This window comes from Clarias gariepinus, chromosome 12 (genome assembly GCF_024256425.1).
Source record: "Clarias gariepinus isolate MV-2021 ecotype Netherlands chromosome 12, CGAR_prim_01v2, whole genome shotgun sequence".
Classification (NCBI taxonomy): Eukaryota; Metazoa; Chordata; class Actinopteri; order Siluriformes; family Clariidae; genus Clarias; species Clarias gariepinus.
The window spans coordinates 8,325,472-8,346,436 of record NC_071111.1 but is presented as its reverse complement, the minus strand read 5'-3'; the positions used below and the strand labels follow the sequence as shown (position 1 = coordinate 8,346,436).

The window sequence follows — 20,965 nt, the reverse complement described above, 5'->3', positions numbered from 1 at the left end:
ACTCGTTCTATAAAAAAACCCCAGAAACACACCACAGTCGGGTACAACATGGTGTTCGACTCAGAATCGCAGCATGAGCCCCGGGTTTGTGGAATATCCGCTTTCCTTGCAGCTCTCGGTAACGATGTGCGTTTTAGCTCTGCAGGGACGGCGTTCACGCTGAGTGTGTGTGTGTGTGAGAAGCCGACCACAGCGTTTCTGACTTACAGAACACCTGCTATTTTATACGGGCCTCAGAGTTGCTCTGCGTGCACCGCCAGGAGAGTGTACGCGTCTTTATCTGCCTGCGTCAGCAACTGTGTGTGTGTGTGTCAGTGTACAGTAAGTGTATAGGCATCTGGCTAGAAGTGGGATATTCATTAGAGACCAATATGAAGTTTAATTCGTTCATACTGATTCTTGGTGAGGAATTCAATCAGTTTGAGTGCAATATGAAGCTGAACTGATCACCTCCTGGTTTCAGGATCCCTCAACCTAAATCCAATCCTGGATTTAACGTGTCCCCACAACACCCTGCTACCACCTACAGTACAATGTTCCCTGAGATGATGTTCTCAGGATCATCAGTCAAAATTTGGTTTCTTCCAACTGCCGTCTTTAAGTAAAGATGTTCTGGGCTCAATCAATCTTTACTCCAGATTATAACCTGAGGTAAAATAAATCTGGGGAAAAACTAAAAAAAATAAATCAACCATCCGTTTCTGTCTCGGTTTCTCCTGCCAGTTTTAGCAACAAAGCATCGCCTTTAAAACGCTCCAACATCATCTGCACGGATGGAAATATAAGAGTTTTGGAAGCGTACTGCGCAGAACCGGAGCTGATTAACCTTGTAATGTGGAATCCTTGCAGCAGACAAAAAAAAAAAATAGCATGCAGAAGAATCTTCGTCTGCTCCATCAAAACAAAACAAAAAAAAAAAAACCTCTCGTGTGTTTAGAAGTAGCGCGCACGGTTATTACGACAGCGCCTGGAAGATCGAAGCTCTTGCGTTCTACGCTATTGTTCCCCAGATCATCTCTTCACTCAGGATTAAAACCAACTGCCGTCTTTTCTACCAGCCTGTGTGAAAGAGAGTAAAAGTTCTCCCTGATCCGAATACGCCTCCAGACCCTGGAGCAGGGGGAAATTTATTTATCAAACGTCATGACGGGTATTGAGGCTTCAGTACTGATGGAGAAGACCTTAGTGGATGTTTTAAAACACAAGAAAATGCTAATTCACACCCTTCTCTCATGCCGTCTTAATATGTTTACCCTGACTGACTGTTTCTGTTTCTGCTGCTGCTGCTAATAATAATAATAATAATAATACCCTTGCTGATGCTGTGTCTATTCTTCCCTGTCTTCTCTTTTCTCTCCTTTTCCTCCCCCTTTGTGTTTATTTAACTTTTACCCTGGAACACTGACTCGTCTCCTCAGTTTGACTCCAAGGTTAGTACGCCTGCTTTTCTTCCTCTTCTCTATCTCGAACCGCCGCACAAACTGTTGATCCACCAGCCTCTCAGCCCGCGCACGTCTGGGTCACCGAGACAAGGGAGGAGGCAGCCCGTTGCCTGCGTGCATGCATTTATCTGTATGGTGTGTTTTACTTTATGCGTGCGCAAGATGGCCGAGTAATAAAGCCAGGTGTTGGTGGTTACTAATATTATCAAATGGACAGATGATGATAAAAAAAAACAAAAAAAAACAACAGCATAAAGGTTTCAAGGAAGGCGGAGGCTGGTGGTTTGTGTTGGATATTTGCACCTTGGCTCAAGCCATCGGTTGGTGTTTTATTTAACTGAGGAAGGAAAATGGCCTTGGGTCAAATCGTTAAAGCATTGAGGAGGATTTATAAGGGTAATTAAAGACGACACAGGATTAAATCTTGCTAATACTGCTGAAGAGTTTCTGACCTGCGAATAGGACAAACTAATTCACTTCTAATGCGCCTTTCTTAAACCCATAGTCACTCCACAGTACAAGTGAACTGTGTAAGAAGTAAAAAACAAAACAAAACAAAAAAAAAAAACATGAAGTAAGAAGTGGCATAAAAAAATAAAAAGTTTATTGGTCAGTTTATCTTCTTTAATGTTAACCTTTTTTTTTAGTTCGATGTAACCGTAAGGGTTAAGACATCTAAAATGAAGATAACACTGCATATATCGTTTTTTTTTTTTACCTTAATGCTATACATATATATATATATATATATATATATATATATATATATATATATATATATATGTGTTGCAATTATGAAATTAATCTTCTACAGAGGAAAAAAAAAACACTTTTATTTCTGCATGCAACAACAAAAAAAAAAAGATAGAGAGTTGAATGTTACTTTAAAATAAAATACCCAATGTCTGTTCGAGTCCTCCTCGTATTAATGAACTAAACAGCCGAACTTAAATTATCCACCTGCAGCGAACCAAAAATGCTGTCTGCTTCTGTGTGTCATTCTTTTATCCCGTGTACTGGAGCCTGCAGTCAACTGTTGACCTGAATAAAAAAATTTTTTTTTTGAAAAGGACTATTTATATAAATCGCGTGCCGGCGGATGTCGCACATTGGTGGTTGTGACATATTTTGAGCGACAGGAAATTAATTAAACATGTTTTATTTTAATCTTAAAAGATCACCATAATCTTCAAATTTAAAATTACGTAAAAAAATAACAAACTGAAATAAAATACGATTAAATGAATCAGAAAAAAAAGCTTCAGTTTTTTTTAGAAAGCATAAAGATTAGACTTGGAAATGATGGAAAAAGGTCATGTGGTCTGTAGAGTCCAGGCTGAGCCTATTCCAGAGCAATGGGCGTGTCACCTCTGGATCGTATGCAGCTCGGGATTGAAATAAGTGTTGTGACGTTGCATAAAGTTGTCATGAGACAGTGTCATGAGAATGCATGCAAATGCATGTAATCAAACGTCTGCATCGTTCAAATGAGAGTCTCATCACGGTTACTTCACGCAAGAAATTTCAACACAAGCCCCGGTTTGACTTGAACGCTGCTTAGTATAGTTCCACATCTTGTAGCTCTTAGACCTGCTTTATAGAAAACCAGCACTTTCAGACCAATCAGAATTTAGAATTCAGCATAATGTGATTTTAAGTTTTTTAAGAAGTTCTTTAAGAAGTTTTTCTTCGCTTTCAGAACTAAACTTCTGCAAACTATCTTGCCCCGCCCTCTCTGAGGTGCCTCTCTGACCCGAGGAAGTCTTTGAAGCTGTTAAATGAGCGCTGGAGAAACAAAGAGCCCAAGATGACATAAGTACAAACAGTAAGAGTGAGAAGGTGTCGCACTCCCATCACATCCTCTAATTAGAGTGCAGCGATTGTCGTCATCAGTCGTTCCTTCCCGAGCGGTGCGTCTGACGCCGCCGTCTCCTTCTCTTCTCACCTGGATCATAGCACTCAGTGTGTGGCTTTCTTTCACGCTCGTTATTTTTTTTTCTCCGAAGTTCATTTCAGACTTGATTTCTGCTGTGGTATTCTGGGGAAGAAAAAAAAAAGGATGAATTTTTGACAGAACGCTCCATGTTTTATTCCCAAAAAAAAAAAAAAAAAAAAAACTGGAGTTGCACAGAATTCAATTTCCTTCAGCATTGTTTCAGGAACATGTTAGCGGCGAGTCCCGAATTAATCTACAAACGGCTGACGATTAATAAGCGCAGAGATCAGTGAAGTGTGACTGCTCGCTCTCTCGCTCTCTCACACACGCACAGTCTGTTTCTCTCTTTCTGTCACACTTTCCTACTACCTGTCTATATCTCTCTGTTCTCCATCTCTTTCTCAGTCTGCTTCTTTCTCTTTTAGTCTCTCTCTCTCTCTTACTCACTGTCTTTTTCTTCTTTCCCAGTCTGTTCGTCGCTCTCTTCCTCTGCCTGTCTCACTCACTGTCTCTCTCACAGTCTGTCACTCACTCCCCGTGTCTGTCTCCCTTTCTCTTTATCTCTCACTCAGTCTGTTTATTCTTTCTCAATCCGTTTCTATCTGTCTCTCGCTCTCTTCCTCTCCCTCCCCTCTCTCGCTCTCTCTCTCACACTTATGCAATCTTTTTCATTTACTGCTCGTCATTCTCTCTCCATATTTCTCAATCTGTTTCTCGTTCTCCCAGTCACGCTTTTCCCCTGCTTCTCTCTCTCTCTTTCTTGTTTTGGGATTAAGGGTAATGAAAGCAGTAGATTTTTGCATTTCTTTGCCCTTTTTAATATAATAAGCATCCAGTCACAGACCGACGCTCCACGCCAGATCACAGGAGATCAGCCGAATGTGCTGCATAGATTCCTGGTATTAATTACATTCATCAAAAACATCAATTGTGTGTAAAGTAAAAGCTTTAAAAAAAAAAAAAAAATGCAACCTTTTTTCAGTTTGTTTCCTAAAACCATCACTGCTTTTCCCCAGAACATTATTAACAGTGTTGCGTATGCTGTTGTGTGATGTTACCAGGCAGGCGTGGGCGAATATTTTCCTCATGAGCCCCACTCTGTAGAAAACAAACACTGTTATTAATCATCGTCTAATCATTAGCCTTAACGTTATTGGTCCGGTTTTAGATTCATCACTTTATTTTGCGTGTATTTGTGCCGTGTTTGTGTAATTCACCGTTACAACACTGAGCTCCTGCAAAAAATATAAATATATAAAAAATGCGGTTTTGATGGATCTGTTCCAGTCCTAAATATTAAATTTGTGGTTATTTTTACTGGACATGTACAACATTGGACGAGCTTCACCGGACTTCATTATTGTGGAACGTATATTTGTGAGAGAAAATACTGTAATATAAAAAGTTTTTTTTTTTCCCCTTCTCCTTTGTTACCGCACATACTGTATAACTAGGATAACTAAGGGTGCCAATTATTTTTGCAGGGGCGCCGTGTACAGTAGGTCTCCCATCATGTATAACGATCTCGGATTGAGATGAAGAGATTCTCACGTTGTAGAAATCCTCAGGGTTTGAGGTGGAAGTAGTTTTGAGGTTTTTGGCGTGTACGGAGAACGTGTTAATGGACACACACTTAATAAAATAAAACGGAGGAGTGTGTTGGAAAAACAATTCTCCTCTGTAATAAAGTCTGTCAAGCAAATCGATTTATTCTTTATTATTAAAGAAACGGACTTGGTCAATGATGCGTACTGGAGTAAGTCATGGTCCAGGATGAATTACCCACAATGCTTTATTTGCGTCCTGACGTCTTAAAGAAAGCCAGCAGCTGCTAAGCATGTACTGTAAGTGTGTGAAGATGGATCCGAGGGGCATCTCGGCCTGTCTGCTGTCTCCGCGGGGTTTTCGGGTCGGTTTAGCGCGGCATGAGGCCGCACGATTAACTTGATTAGTTGGAGAGGCAGGGGGCAGTCGTCCAGCAGAAGCTCTTCATGCACCGCTGCTCACACAGATGAGAACGGACAGATGTTGGCGTGTCGTATCGTGTGTGTGTGTGTGTGTGTGTAAAGGGGCGCCCCATCGCGCACCTGGCCGCGGACCTTGACGCAATCTCGTCTTGGCAGCTTCTAAGTCCAGCTCTGTCAGTTTCAAATAGCAGCACTTACCGCAGATGGAGCTGCTAATATATGAGAGCTCTTGGTTTCCGTGTACCTCGCCTGGAGGAGCACGAGCTGCAGTATCGGCTCTCCTGGTGCTTCTTCTGGAAACACGATCAGACAAATACCAAGGAGTCTTCAGGATCATGATTCTCACGGACAGGTCAGAACGAAGGATGGACATGACCAGCCAAGAAGACGACACTAAACTGAAGTACATTGTTTGGAATAAACCGACAATGCCAAACGCAGATAGATAAAATCAACGCAGATAGAAATAAGAGGAACATGTTTAAAAACAAAAACAACTACAAAAATGGACACTGGGGTTTGACTTGGCTGGGTTTTTACTTTAATGTCATTGTTTTATATTAAGCTTGTAGGCATTAGAAATTTCCAGGTCAGTACAGAGATAAGTGGTTAACACTAAAAGCGCCGAGCAGCGGTCATTTGACCGCAATAGGGAAAAAAAAAACCCAAAAAAACTTTACACTCGATTAAATTCCAGGATCCTCCTTCCATGACTTTTCCTAGATCTGTGAGCCTAATCACCCTGCATGCTTACATTTTCAAAATTGCACCATTAAAAGCCAGTATAAAGCTATTTTGCTCTTATTTACATGAAATTGCTGACAGCTGCGCGCCGGTCATGCCGTTTCCTGCCTTTTCCAACCTGCGATTCTCATTTCTCTCAGCAGATGGCGCAAGGGATCGCGCATACTATCTAAACGTCATTCAGTGCGTATATGTAACTATCTCAGGTTTTATTCTATATATATATATATATATATATATATATATATATATATATATAATAAACTGTATATGTGGAATGAATATATATACTGTATATATGGAATCCCATATATATACTTTCGTGAAATATCGACAATTCATTCCCGCATTGATAATCACCGATATTTTATAAGGAGATTTAGGGTTGCTTTGATGCGTTTTGAGAAAATTCATTAGTTCGTTCATTCTATTTGGAGCTTCTGAATTGTCTGATGTTTTTTTTAGTGTGACAGTGCTTTAGATGGAGCAGATCTATGTTAAAACAATGTAATGACCCCTCCTGAGGATATAAAGCTTTATTATTGGGTTTAAATACATTAGATAATAAACTATGCTATGTCATAACCGAAGCAAACACCACGATTATGCTCGTTCCGTTCGGTGTTGCTAGGCAACGGACCACGCGCCTATTCGCGAATGTGGAAATGTGGAAAAGATGTGTGTCCACTCAATGAGAACTAAACCAAAGATTTCAGTAACTACACTGGGTGTAACATCTGCATAGTGACACTAAACAGCTGAACAACTTCACTTTTTTGTTTACCTCTAAGAAAAAAATCTGTTTATATTTAGAATATTAATAACAGTACAAAAAGATAACAGTTTGGTCTGTGCAGTTAGTGCCCTTGTAAATAATAAATAAATCAATAACACCTTCCAACAACACTTACCTAAACCATTGATCATGAGTTTCAGCTGAAACTAATTCTATACATAAAAATGTAGATGCAGATTCCAAATGTATAAATATGCATGCTATTATATTTATATATATATATATATATATATATATATATAAATATCATATATATAAATATTCATATACTTATCAAATATATATATTATCGCTATTACTTGACCCTAAAGTTTAGTTTGGTACACACAAAAAAAACAGAAAAGTCCTTTCTGGTAAATCAAGTGCATATGTAGTTTATTTACAGTAATCCTTAAAAAAAAATTTATATACATTGTACAGTACAAGGTAAACACGAGAAAGATTACAAAATGGAAAAACTACTACTACTTTATAAACAGCTTAGTATTAGGTATAAGCAGATTTATCGATAATGGTGTCTGATAACCGCTGGCCAGCCGTCCTACTGTCGTCTTTTTCTAGATAGATAGAACAAAATTCCTTAACGACCATTATTGTAACATATATATACATTTTAGAAATAAAAATACCTATGTTTTAATTTAACCCAATGAACACAAAAATATGACAAAATTGTCATCTCTAAGCTTTTATATTTTATTGATCAGATGATTTGTTTTCTTTTTGTGGTAAAAGGTAAATGAAAAATGAGGCTAATACGGAGAGAGAGAAAATGCTTTACATGCGCGCTGTACACACACATACAGACACAAAACATTTTTTGCACACACATGGTCAGTGTTATAGTAAACAGTACACGCGTGTACACAGATGTTGATTATACCAGTAAGAGATGAGCACTAAGACCGAGCAGGGGAGACGATTACCCACAATTCCGCAGCGCAACACTGAAAATCAAGTTATTTACTAACTTCGAGAACAAACCCGAGCAAAATTAATCGACGGTGTCTTGTAAAGTAAAATGTTAATGTATACCTAATTGAACGGAATATGGAAGGGGGTAACCCTCATGATGGGTTTTTAATTCTGATTTGGCGGTTATTCTGGTTATTACTGGGATGTTGGTGTCCATGTGAACGCAGCATGCGTGTTACTGTCTCAAGCACAGAGTAGTAAAAGTAAACGCTTTCCCTTTCACATTTCCGTGTGATCCTAGCAGCCGGGTTGAGTCGGTGCTGTTTACTCCACGCTGGATAGCGAGTGTGTGCATTACGGCATACAGCGCTGTCAGCACATTAGTGGGTTTTAGTGGTTTTTCTGTTTTCTAGCCTGCACAGCTCATAAGAGCATGATTGATTTTATTTTTCCTTCCGTGTCTGTTCGGCATGCGTTCGTCTCAGGATTGCAGACTGCCCTGCAACAATTCAGTGCTAAGTGTTGGTTGTAATTGAACTGCAGTTTTTTTTTTTAAATGTTTTTTTTTGTAATTTCTTTTAAGAGGTGTGGGGTTTTCATAAAGGTGGTGGGGGTGTTAGTGGTGTAAAGCAGAAGTTACTTTTGAAGAAAGGAAAGTTCTCGCACTTCTTTCTGATCTTTTTTCCCCCTTACGTTGTAACCGATACCTTGAGAATTGCGAAGCCTTTTCAAGTCTTACTCTGTAAACACGTCGCCTTAAGGCGTCTCGGATATTAATTATTAACGTTGCCGTCAGGACCGGCACAACAAATCTCACAAACATTCTTTACCGCTCAAGCATTTCATGCCTGTTTAAGTAATAGCTAAATAAAAATCCTAAAATGCACGAAACGAAACGCATCAATAATTAATTAGCGACACATCCGTGTACGACAGAGAAAGAGAGATAGAGCTAGCGTCAAAGCGGATATCTGTAAGTCGTTAAGTTTGTACGTTTGCGCACGTGTTTTTTCACGTGTCCGGCAGGTTGTTTTTGGCATGGCGTGGCGCTGAAAGATTTCCCTAGTGTGTAATTCTTACTGGGAGGTACTCAAAAAAAAAAAAAAAAAAAAAAAAAAACATTGACAAGGGAATCAAAGTACAAGATGTTTTCACGTTTGTCTCGCGGCTCTTCAGAAGGTCGTCTCCGCCCCCAAATCTTTTTTTATTTTAATCCACTTGTTCCTGCTGTGACCTTCTTATTAATATCTCCCCTTTTGTTCCGCTCCGTGGACGCATGGAAGTTGGACGGCTCAGATAAGTGCAGAGAGTTTTTCCAGAGCTACCACTGTTTTGCGTTAAACGAAGCGTACAGCCGCATGACGAGAGAGCGGGAAGATGCATATATGCTCCAGTGCCGGATTTTATTTAGAGGAAAGGAAAATGTTAATCTTGGAAATAAAGGAGGTACTCTCCACAGCATGTAAATGGACGTCCTTTTTTTTTTTCTCTCACCAGAGTTCACTTCTCCTGAATTCTTTTAGCATCCGTCCGCTTCTGCTGTTTTTACAACAGTCACTAACCCTGACGGCTTCCACCTTCTCAGGAAAAGATTTCCAATTTTCACCCCAATAACTCAGCGTCTGTTAACATAATTACTGGCTTTGTCGAGATCTTTCCGTTTAACGCGTGTGTGTGCGTGCAAACCCGCCTGCTGTGTTAATAAAAGGGTGAGATCGCCTCTCCAAATTTCTCCTATATTTATCATGTTTCCCTGCCCATGTATTTCTCCTTCTCTGGACCTGAGTGATTGATTGAGTAATTGGGCTACTTGGCTCTTTGGCATGTCTCTCGCTTGAGTTATAGCAGATACAATAAAGCTCGGATTTCCACACTTCCACAAATCATACACGGTTGCGCGCATTACATAGCAAGGCATGTACGGCGAGAGGAAATGGCTATTCGGACGCTTTTGTTTTTGTTTAATATCCCATACTTTCAGTGCATTCATCCACTTCCAGCTTTAACACACACGTCTTTTGACTTTTTTTTTTCCTTTATTTAAAACAAAAAACAAAAACGCATGCGCTAATCAGCTTTAAAATAAAGCTAAACCGATAGTGAGTGGAAAATATGTCACAAATTTCCAAAAGCTGATCTCGTCGATTACAGTTGCAGTAAAAAAAAAAAGGAAGTAGCTTTGTTGCAGCGTTGTGGTTTTATCCTTTGGCAGCTTATCTCGAATTTGCCAAGGTTATGAGGGTCCCACAGATGAACTCACGGTTTCAAAATTCCCCCATAAATTTTCAATGGGATCTGAATCAGGAGATTGGCTAAGGCCACGCTAGGCCTTCTTGATTTATCTTGGTCGTATGTTTGGGGTTGTTGACTTGTTAAAACTCCCCCATCTTCTTCTTTCCAGATTCACTTTCTTGGCTGACGAGATGAAATTCTTTTCTAATATGCTGCGCGGACAAACGTCCACAGTCACCTGACCATCATCGCCATATGCGGCTCCTCCCTATACTCTTGCCACCAAAAAATTAAATAAATCCCCTAATCCTTCTGTATGCTGAAGTATTATCTGTATAACTCAGTGTTAACGCCCATAGTTTCGGAATGGCGTGTTCAGTACTCTGGTGTCCACATACTTTTGATGTCCCAGTACAACAAGAACGTGCTTCCCCGTGATGCTTCGTATACACTACACCACTTTGGGGCGTGGTGTTCTCAGGATCATGTGACCAACCCTTTTTTTTTTTTTAGAGGCTGTTGTGTTCTGATTAGTCGAAATGGATCTCCTGCAGCATGTTTTAAGTAACTGCTAGATGTTGTGAGATCCTGTATGGGATACGGCTCAGTGGGATGCGGGACAATTAGTGGTGGTTCCATCGTTAAAAAGTAAAATTCCTCGTCAGTTCTTCATATTAATGATGATTATTGGTTGTAGTGTCTTTCATAACGGCACCAGCACCAATTTATATTTCCTTTTTTTCCTATTCGAACCCCAAACAGTATTTTTGCTCAGTATTTTTTAAATGAAATTATTTTTGGGGTATTCGAGTCAAACTGGGACTTCTGATTAAGAAATCCCTTTATTTCTCTCTATATAGTGGTGTGAAAGTGTTTTTTTAATCTTATTTTTTTCATGTTTGTCACACAGTGTTTTAGATCATCAAACTAATTTGAATATTAGTCAAAAATAACACTAAAAAATAAAGTCCAAAAATCCAAAACTTCATAACCCAGTGTGAAAAACTGTTTGCCCCCTTTCATTTACACGACATTTCTAGTTCAATATGTAATTATTACTAGTGCTATATTTAATTCTATTCTATTTAACGTCTATTTATTTTTTCTTTACATTTTTCGTTCTTAATTTTATTTTTTTTTCTGTGTAATCAAATTTTTTCTAAATCTATTTTATTTTATTTCATTTTTTTTTTCTTCGATAAATTAATCAGAGCAACTGTACTCTGTAAAAAGCAATCTTTGAATCTTGAATCTTCAAAAAACCTCATAACTGGTTGGGTCACCCTAAGCAGCAACAAGTGCAATCAAATATTTTCGATGCAACTTGCAATGAGTTTGTTACAGCGCTGTGGAGGAATTTTGGCCCACTCATCTTTGCAGAATTGTTGTAATTCAGCCACATTGGAGGGTTTTCGAGCATGAAAAAAAGGTTTCCGCCTTTTTAAGGTCATGCTACAGCATCTCCGTTGGATTCAGGTCAGGACTCTGACGAGGCCATTCCGAAGTCTTCATTTAGTTTTGTTTCAGGATATTTTGGTACACATCAGAATTCATGGTTCCATTTACAGTATCACAGCAAGTTTTTACCATACAAATCACCATATTTTACTCCTGGTATGATGTTCTTTTGCGGTGTTACTTTTACGCCACACATAATGGGATACACACCGTCCAAAAAGTGCAACTTTTGTCTTGTGAGGCCACAGAGAATTTCCCCAAAAGTCTTGGGGATCATCAAGGTGTTTTTTTGGCAAAACTGAGATGAGCCCTTTATGTTCTTTTTGCTCAGCAGTGATTTTGGTCTTGGAACCCTGCCATGCAAACCATTTTTGCGCCGAGTCTCTTTCTTTTGGTGGAGTCATGAACACTCACCTTAACTGAGGCAACGGAGGCCTGCAGGTCTGTGGGTTGTGTTGTGGGGTCTTTTGTGACCTCTCGGATGAGTTGTCGCTGTGCTCTTGGGGTAATTTTGGTCGGCCGGTCGGAGTTACTTTTCCTTAAAAGTAAGGAAAAATAATTCCTTAAAAATATTCATTTAAAAACTGCATAATGTGTTTACTTGTTATCTTTGACTAATATTTAAAAAATTCTTTAAAAATTTTTGAACACTTTTTCACATCACCGTAATCCTCTGCTAGACTAATGCACTTATCCAGTCTTTCACCAGTGCTTGGACACCATCAAGGTAGGAAGTTTTCTTCCTGCTTCACGGCTAAAACGCTGGCCTCCCAGGAACTCCTTTAATGTGGCTCAGGACTGTGGGAGTAACTGCTGTAACGTGCAAGTGGTGTTGGTGAACGATGGTGTGTACAGTTCTCGCAGACAGATGCGTCTCTTCCAAAAGTCGACAAGTTGTCCGTCTATTTTTTTATTTAAAATTTTTTCATTTACATTTTTCCCCCTCTAAAGATCAGACACTCCAGTTGCCGAATGTTCACATGAACAACTGCAGTGGGCTCCGAGCCAGCCCGGCCTGGTTCATCATTCACAGACGCACAGCCTTGTTTAAAACATTTTCATCGTTCAAACTTTTTTTCCTGCAGATACGAGTCTCATCAACGTACTGCAATGTGTATTTGACATTTCCTGTACATTGCTGTTCGTTTTTACGCCCTTCATTCACCAGAATTTTTTGCACAATTTCCTCTTCAACTTGGACCATCGTCTTTTGTCCAAGTATATAAATCATGCACTACGATGCAATTCGTTCATGACATGTCTACCCTCTAATGCTGATCTTTGAACGCTCAATATGTGTGCTCTGAGACCAGGCGAGGAATCTCCGGTACAAATCACTGGATGTAATTTTTCCATAGAGGAGGAGCTGACTGGAAACTTTGACGAAAAAGTCAAAGTCGCACATGTGATAACGCTTATTGTGATTTATTCCCCCTTATTGAGATTTACTCTTTGTTACCTTTCTCTATAGATGATTCCTAATAGTCTCCTCCACGCCAGTCCTTGGAGTTTTTTTTTTTTTTTTTTAATGTTGGAAATACTCACACGTTTTATTTTTTTAACAAAGAAAGCTTTCAGAACCGTCAAGCTTCACCGAGTCAGACGTCGATCAGACTTAGCCGAGTCCCCCCTTTTACAGTGATTGTTTTCCATGCTGAACTCGAAAGAGGAAGGTCATCTCAGAGTTAGATCATCAAAAACACGATTTGGGGAATCTTTTACAGAATCAAAACAGTCAGCTGCTTATTAAGGGTTTCGTCAGTGCCAAGCAGATGGCTTGGCCTGAGCCTAAATAGGAAAATTCCAGTTTATGACCCATTGTGTGTGTGTGTGTGCGTGTGTGCGCGTGCGCGCACAGGAAAGATCTTGGTACTTCTACAGTCAGACAGTGTGTCACATGTTACTTTGGGATCCTGGCACTGTGACAGATTTGGGATAATGATTTGAACAATATGACATGGAGCCTGCCAGGGCCGGATAGTGAGAAACACTGTGGCAGTCGAGTGCACTACGGCACACTGGGTCCTTTTTTGCTTTTTTTTTTTTTTTGCGGATAGACTCCGTGTAGTTGTTAAGAATTCTCACAGACCTCCGTGAAGCTGGCGCTCCATCTGAAAAGAAATTTAATAAACTTATGTCATTCGTTTGTGCTAATTTGTGCCATAAAATTACTGTTTGTGCTGGTTTGGCGAAGCTTCCTGCTGCCAAGAGTGGTGTCAGAGCGCGTTAAACCTCATTCAAGTCAAAACCAAACAAAAAATCTAACCAAATTAGTGTTATTCCTGTGCGCTGTACAAACACGCTTAGTGTTTGATCGATTTTTTGACACATTACAAGTTCAATTTACTGTCATGTCGCTCTCGGATGTAATAGACCCGCAGACCACGGCGCTGATGAATTCTGGGGTCTGATCGGTCAGGACGTGCTGACGAATGGTAGTGTCAGCCAGGTTAATATTAAAACGCTGGTCCTAACACACTGTTGTTTCTAGAGTGACAAATTGAAAATATGTCTGATGGAGTTTTCCGTGAGGTGTTTATTTAGTATTTTTTGGAAGGAGTCAACTGTGTCAGCACTTTCTAACTGTCAAAGCTTAAGCTGTAACTTAACATACAAGAGAAGAGATCTTTGCAGTTTTTTAGTAACACGGTGCATTAAAAAAATTAAATAAAGACAAATAAGAAATTGGTGAAGTAACAAATAAATGTTGTATTATTCAATTTATTTTTTAGAGGGATCGGCATTTCCCAGAACCACTCTTTCACAGTCTGAGAAAAGAAAAACTCCATAGATGTGATAACTGGGTCATTCAGGTCGTCAGCTGACTTAACCATAACGTTGCTCTGAACCGCAACTCTGTGTTGGGTACGACTGTACTGGAGATTTAAGAAAAAACACATAAGGAATTAGGTTGCAATATAAAGACACGAAGCTCAGCTGTTCTGGAGCAGTTCTTGCAAAAACAGGATTTGCAAAACCCATCAAGCTCCATGATGAAACTGTCTCTCATGAAGATCTTCACAGGAAACCAAGACCAAAACTTACCTCTGCTGCAAAGGAGAAGATCATTTAGAGTTACCAGCCTCAGAAATCACCATTTAATAACAAACATTCCCTCAGATTAGAGCCGTTATGAAGGATTTATAGAGCAGAAGTATCAGATGCATCTCAATATCAACGGTTCAAAGGAGATTATTGTGTGTTTTGGATAAACGCCTTCAGTATTGTTTTACAGTGTAGAAGGAAATACAAGTCAGGGAAGATCATGGAGTTAGAAAGTGTGATCTATCCCTTTTACACTGAATACTGGCTTGATGGCTCACCACACTCTGCTTTCCACACTTTGGAGGTTCTTAAGCTGTGAAGGTGTTGATGCAGAAAAAAATCCATGCAGAATTATCGTCAACCAATCGACTATTAAATTTAAATTGGAGTTTGGTCAACTTCATCAAGTATTTGTTTCGCCAGTGAGGAAGAACAACAGTCAAGGTTTGGTGTGGAAATGACCTGCTCATGTTTTTTAAAAATTGAACCACGTTTTTTTTTTTTTTTTTTTAGAGTGAGACACACACATCGGTTACCTCTTACAGTACGCTTCAGTGCTACACTGATCAAGTTTAAGAAAGCTGATTGCGTATAGTCAATCTCCACATAAATGTTTCTAATTATTATGTGACTTGGTTTATACAACACGTATCTAATTACTAGTTTGACTAATGTTGTGTGAGCGCGCTCATTAACGCGATCCAGTTGTTATAAAACCCTGTAAGAATCTTAGCGTGGTGGTGAGTCTCGCCACCCCAGAGCACAGGGTTCGGTTTTTAATCAGAAATTACATGATTAAATTATGTTGCGTGTCCAAAAACAAAACGTGTTAATACTGTAGACCTCAGTTCAGTCAATACTGTTCAACCTGAGTATCTACAGACCCAAAAATAAATAAAAAAAACCCTGCCCGTACATATCTATTTCTTTTCCCCATACATATATGTATGACCTGTGCTAGTTGTTCTGTCTTTGGTTTGATCCACACAGTGATATTTCTTTCTTTCGAGCGATATCCACCGTACGAGCCAGGACACACTGCGGTTTTCTCCAGCTACTCATTAAACACAGACTTGAGGGTGCTTTGATTCGCTAGTCCAGAAGAATGATCAGGTGTTGGAGGCATAATGTCTTGGCTCGTAGTCACTCATGAGCCAATAGGTTTGAGATCACCTTGTCACGGTTTAATCACGCTGGAAACTCAGCCGACACTTTTGTAACGCATCCCGAGAGATTTTTTTTTCTTTTCTTTTTTCCCCTCTCGTCCTTCGCTGCCCGGGTTTTCATGCTGTATTTTAACCCCGTAGACATCTGCAGGTCTTCGAGGAGCAGTCGTTAGTGCTTTCCTGGAGCACAAAGGTCGTCTGCTTTATCATTACCTCTGCGTCCCGGACGTCAGGTTAGGCACGGGGCTTTGTCGCGTCATTATTCATCGGCCGATGCATATTGGCTCGGCTACATCTGCATCTCCTGCGTGTGCGGAGAGAAAGATAAGAGATCGGGTTTCCTTCGATCTTGTCGTGATTAGTAACTCATCTGGCCACGATGCTGTGAGAACAGAATTCAGACGATGCAGTCATGTAAACACTAAAACACTCGTAACAGACCTACAACGCGCTTCTCAATGGAGCTTAGCGGATACGGAATCTGTTTGCTGTTTTGCCGTAAATGAAACCGTCCCACCATCTGCAAAAATGTTTTTTTTTTCGCTCTTTGGATGTTTTAAGTCATCATTGAGTTTTGGGGCATCCTGCAAGCACCTGGAGAGAGGGGGAGAAAGGAAAAAAAATTCCACAGCTAAGACGAATGATATTGCTGTTCATTCTTAATAACTTCAGATCAAATCAAAAGCATTAATTTAGGTGTAACTTCCTGTTCATGTTCTACGAAAGATGTTTTAGTATTTTCGCTTGTCCCCCCTTGCAGGCAGATGAAGGACCAGAGCAAGAAGGTGGCCACTCTGAAACACAAGGAGCAAGTGGAGAAGAACAGGAACGCCCAGCTGATGGAAGAGGCCCGAAAGCGAGAGGACAACATCACCGAAAGCTCTCAGCAGGTCAAGGTAATGATACTAGTGAGGGGGAAAAACTGTCTCCTTCAACAGTTTGGATTGTTAATATATTTGAAACCACGCTTCTCTTTAAAATTTGACCACAAAACCACCAACAAAACCCAGTAAGCAAGAGGACGCTAGAACACGTTTCCTCCGAGCCACGTGAAGTCATCTCGTCATGTTGCCCTCACTGGGGCTTGGAGGGGAGCCACTTCCACACACATGAACTCATACACACCCACGCATGGTTAGCGTCAGCCCTAATCGACAGAGGATTGAGTAATACCATGCTTCCTCTGACTTGTGGCTACAGAAGGTTACGGCATCACCCAGATCTTGAACCATGATTCGATCTTGCGGCGAACTCGTCCGTAGACCGTCGGGCCACCCGGAAGCTTCCCGCCGATGATTTAGGAGCGAGTTACTTCGATGTAGATCTCCGGGCGATGTGCTGAAATACAAAATATATAAAGTTTTATTAGGTTGGAATCGTTTTTGTCTTATAAAAGATATGCCATCTGACTGTTTCTTATGTTTTCTCTGAAAACACACTAGGTAAAAAAAAAAACATCAGGCTTTTTCAAAGTATTCACTTTACATTTCTTGTATTTTTATTTCCATTTCAGCACATCCTCACTGAGCACCGTCAATTGGTTTTGATTTGATTGAACCTCATGAATCCAGACTGTACTTTATTTATTTATTTATTTATTTATTTAAAATCTAACATTAATGTTAAACACCAGCTATACAGAAATTATAGCCTTTTATGGACAGTTTTTCCTAAAAGACCTCTGAACAAAAACCCCAAGCACCTTAAAAAAAAAAAAAAAAAATTGCTCTGCCTTTGTTTTTTTTTGTTTTTCCCCCTCCCTAATTCTGGCCTCTTGGTCATTTTTTTCACTCAACCTCTCCTTTTCCATATTTCCCCTTTTTGTTTTGATTCGAGTCCATTTTCTTTATCCTTCGCCCCAGGGTTGCTATGTTATTAGGCTGGAGGTAGCGTAAGTTTGTGCGTCCTTTGTGTGTGCGAGAGTCGATGATGCAGCCACAGTGTGTACGAGTTGGGTCTCCAGGTTCCTTTATGAGATCATGTTGCTACAGAGGCCACATTGTGGCTTTTCTACACCCCACTCTGTGCATACTGATGCACCCGCACGATGGGCCTTTTTAAGGGGGGGATGATGTTTGAATCAGTGATGGCCTTCTCAATCCAAGACTAGCAGCCACTGCCTCCCGCTTCGAGACACCACACTTAAGTCCTTAAGGCAAAGAGGGAGCTGGAATAAGTCAGGGTTGTTGGAGCTCGCTTCTCCGCACGTTATTCGCCTAAATGAGGGTTGTGTTTTGGAAAGAGATCCGATTCGCTTCTGATGACTGGCGCGCGCCCTGCATTGGTCTGACAGATCATTTGGACAAGCTCGGCTGAAAGAGGTCACTTCAGGACGTCACTCAGGGGGCCACGGAGCAATAACCCTCTTTGTTTCCTGTCTCCTAAAAAAAAGGGTTGCTCTTACGTTTCAGCTAATTAGTGGTCTTGATGATGAGGGTCAAGCCCTTGAAGCAAGGTGGTCATGTGTCCGGGCAAGGTAGAGTGGTCAGGCGGAGTGCCGTTACGTCTGACCCTGAGGCTCGATCTCGATTTCCTGTCAGAAACTCTGAGGGGATTTGTGGGCTCCGGGGTAGTCAGGCTTGTTCTTCCCGAACAAACAGTGTTCTGGACGAACCGGGAACCTCTGATGAACCCAGCCAGATCACTTCAGTATGCAGAACACATGGACTTGCATGTCAAGAAACACGCCAGGAAGAAACCATCAACAAGACTGGAATTTAGCAGCAATGCTTTTTTTCAACGACCCCTGGATCTGGCCCTCTTAAATCACCATCTACAGAACACGAGATATTTTTCCACAACGAAGCTCTCTCTCTCACACACACACACACATACACACACGGGGAGTGACTCATCAAACCATCCCTCTTTCTCCCACAGATTAGGTATTGACAGAATGAAGTTAAGCCATTTATTCTGAGAAAGACGGAGAGGTGGGGTGAAATTTAAACATCATGAAGGATAGTAAATACCTGCTCGAGTGTGCCGATACCGTGCACACGCTGTAGGCTGAAGAACACCAAGTCCACATCACTTTTTTTTGTCACCAGAGGGCCCTGGTGCAGCACTGAAGAAGGAGAGGAAAGTGAATGCCGATGGAGCGACAGAAGAGATATACAGTGTATGATGAGATCACAGTTACAAATAATAGCGTTTCAAGTATTTTTGACAACCGCGTGTGCGGATTTTAGTTCAGAATAGATTCAGAAAGGGTCAAGGCTAATTATTTTTATTTAAATAGTTATTCTGCAATGGCGTCCTTTCTGTTTGAAGTACACTTTCCCTGAGACGTTACTTTTTGGGTTCGCTGCACCTTGTACTGTACTGTACTTCATTCTGTCTAACTTGGACCTGTTGTCCTCATTAGTAGACACTTTATAGCCTCATCTAATGGTAGCAAAAGCGCAAAACACTAATTAGTAGAAACACAAGAGGGTGTCAGACTCAGTTTCCTGCTTAGATTTTTTTTTTTTACTTAACAGGTCGTACTAATTCCAAATATATAGGGAAAAATTAAAAATACATGCAACATTAAAGCTCAGGTCGTAAGAGGTTAAGGGAATTTCCGGGATATGATTTCAATTAAAAAAAGAAGGAAACTTGTGGGCTGTGGAAACATCTAGCATCGAGTGCTACTTGTTTCCATTTTGGTTTACAAGAGAACGTACAGGATGGAGTTTTAATGCTTTGTTTTGGGTGAAATCATAGTCAAGCCATACTTGTTGTTGGTTCGAATAGCTTTTCGTATGGTTTAAGGATCTGCTTATAGGCAAGTATTAATGTTGGGAATTAGAGAGAATTTAAGGAAAATGAAGATGTTCAGTATTTAGCCACTAACAGTCTGGCTTTAACGTTTTAACGATTTGCGCTAATCAGACCTTAACGACAAAGGATATAACAAACACCTCTTGAAGAGCAATTTTTTTATTCTCCTGATGTTGCATTCGACTATATAATATAATATTTATACCCATACCGCAAAGAGAAAAAAGCAGATAGGTAGCAGTAGAAAGGCTGTACTTTAAGGACGCCGAAGTGCTCGAGGTGGGTTGTGGCTTTACGACCCGCTTTAAGGATGCGGATATATAAAAGAGTCAAACGGAAGCCTTTTATGACTCGCTAGGAGAGTGCTGCTGCTTTAACGTGAAGAACAGTGGGGTACACCTTTCCCTCGGGAGGCCGATCTTTTTCATCTGGGTTGCCCTTTTTTTTGGCTTTTTTTTTTTTTTCTGTATTGCCTAACCATTTCATTTTTTTTTTCATTTCTCGTTAGCTTACAATAATTATTACCTGGAATTTATTTCTCCTGAAAGAAACTAGCACACACAATATTAGCGTGTATACAGCGCAGATTCTCAACCTGGATTCCTGAAACAAAGATCGCTGCTGCAGACTTCTGCCAATGGAGACGATTTGCTCACGTAATTCAGGAACAGTTCTTGGCGGATTGTCACAGTTGAACACGCTTTTTACCCGCGCGCCTCATGGCGACACCATTTGCGTTTTTGCGTTTGCTGGCTTTTACCGCTGAATGGCGCTATATAACTATAGACTGACACCTCGGGCCTTAGTTCATTCTCTCCAGGATTAATGAGCCACAGCTCGTCTAGAGCCGCACGTAGTTGCAGATAAAATCAAGTGAAAATAATCGCTTAATTAAACGAATTCATAATCACAGTACTAAAATTACAGTACAAACTTAGAAATTAAATTAAATCCTTTTAGGATCGAATTCAAGCAACGTAAACGTTAACACAGTAAGCCTTTAGATTTTATTATGTGTAATTACTGTAGAAAAGAGTCAGGTGGTGTAAGATTGGGGGAATGGGGAGGGGTACAGGAGGGAATGTGTTCTGCCACCTTTTTCAAACTCGGTCCCCGTTCACGGCCGCTTCCATATGAGCGGAAATAATACTCAGCTTTTTTCCTCCATCGAGACGCCTCCATTTCCAACAACAACTGCACATCAAATCTTCCTTTTCACTGCTGGGAACACGTGCGACAAACGCTCATGCGCAAGTTTCAGTACTGTATGTTTTCCTGCATACTGTACTTTCATGTTTATTTGTTCAGATAGTTATGTTTTAGTTTGTTTGCTCCCGATCCGTGGTAGTAAAACCCAACAACCTAACACAATCTTTACCTCTGTAAAGGTTGGCCAATGGCTTTTAAATAAATACCTTTTAAATTAGCTTTTCAATAAAAACAAAAATCAGTCATTTCTGGTAATGATCAAAAGCTAGCAGGAGGTATTAATATTGTTC

At 40.3% G+C, this 20,965-nt stretch overlaps 1 protein-coding gene across 2 annotated transcripts in view; it reads left to right on the top strand.

Moving 5' to 3' along the window:
* Positions 1-20,965, top strand: part of erc1b (ELKS/RAB6-interacting/CAST family member 1b) — a 220,985-nt gene that overhangs the window by 70,090 nt on the left and 129,930 nt on the right. For both annotated transcript variants that reach the window (XM_053508595.1, XM_053508594.1), the window contains one exon: positions 16,462-16,597. In XM_053508595.1, coding sequence (XP_053364570.1) covers positions 16,462-16,597 — 136 coding nt within the window. The remainder of the gene's footprint in view (positions 1-16,461; positions 16,598-20,965) is intronic.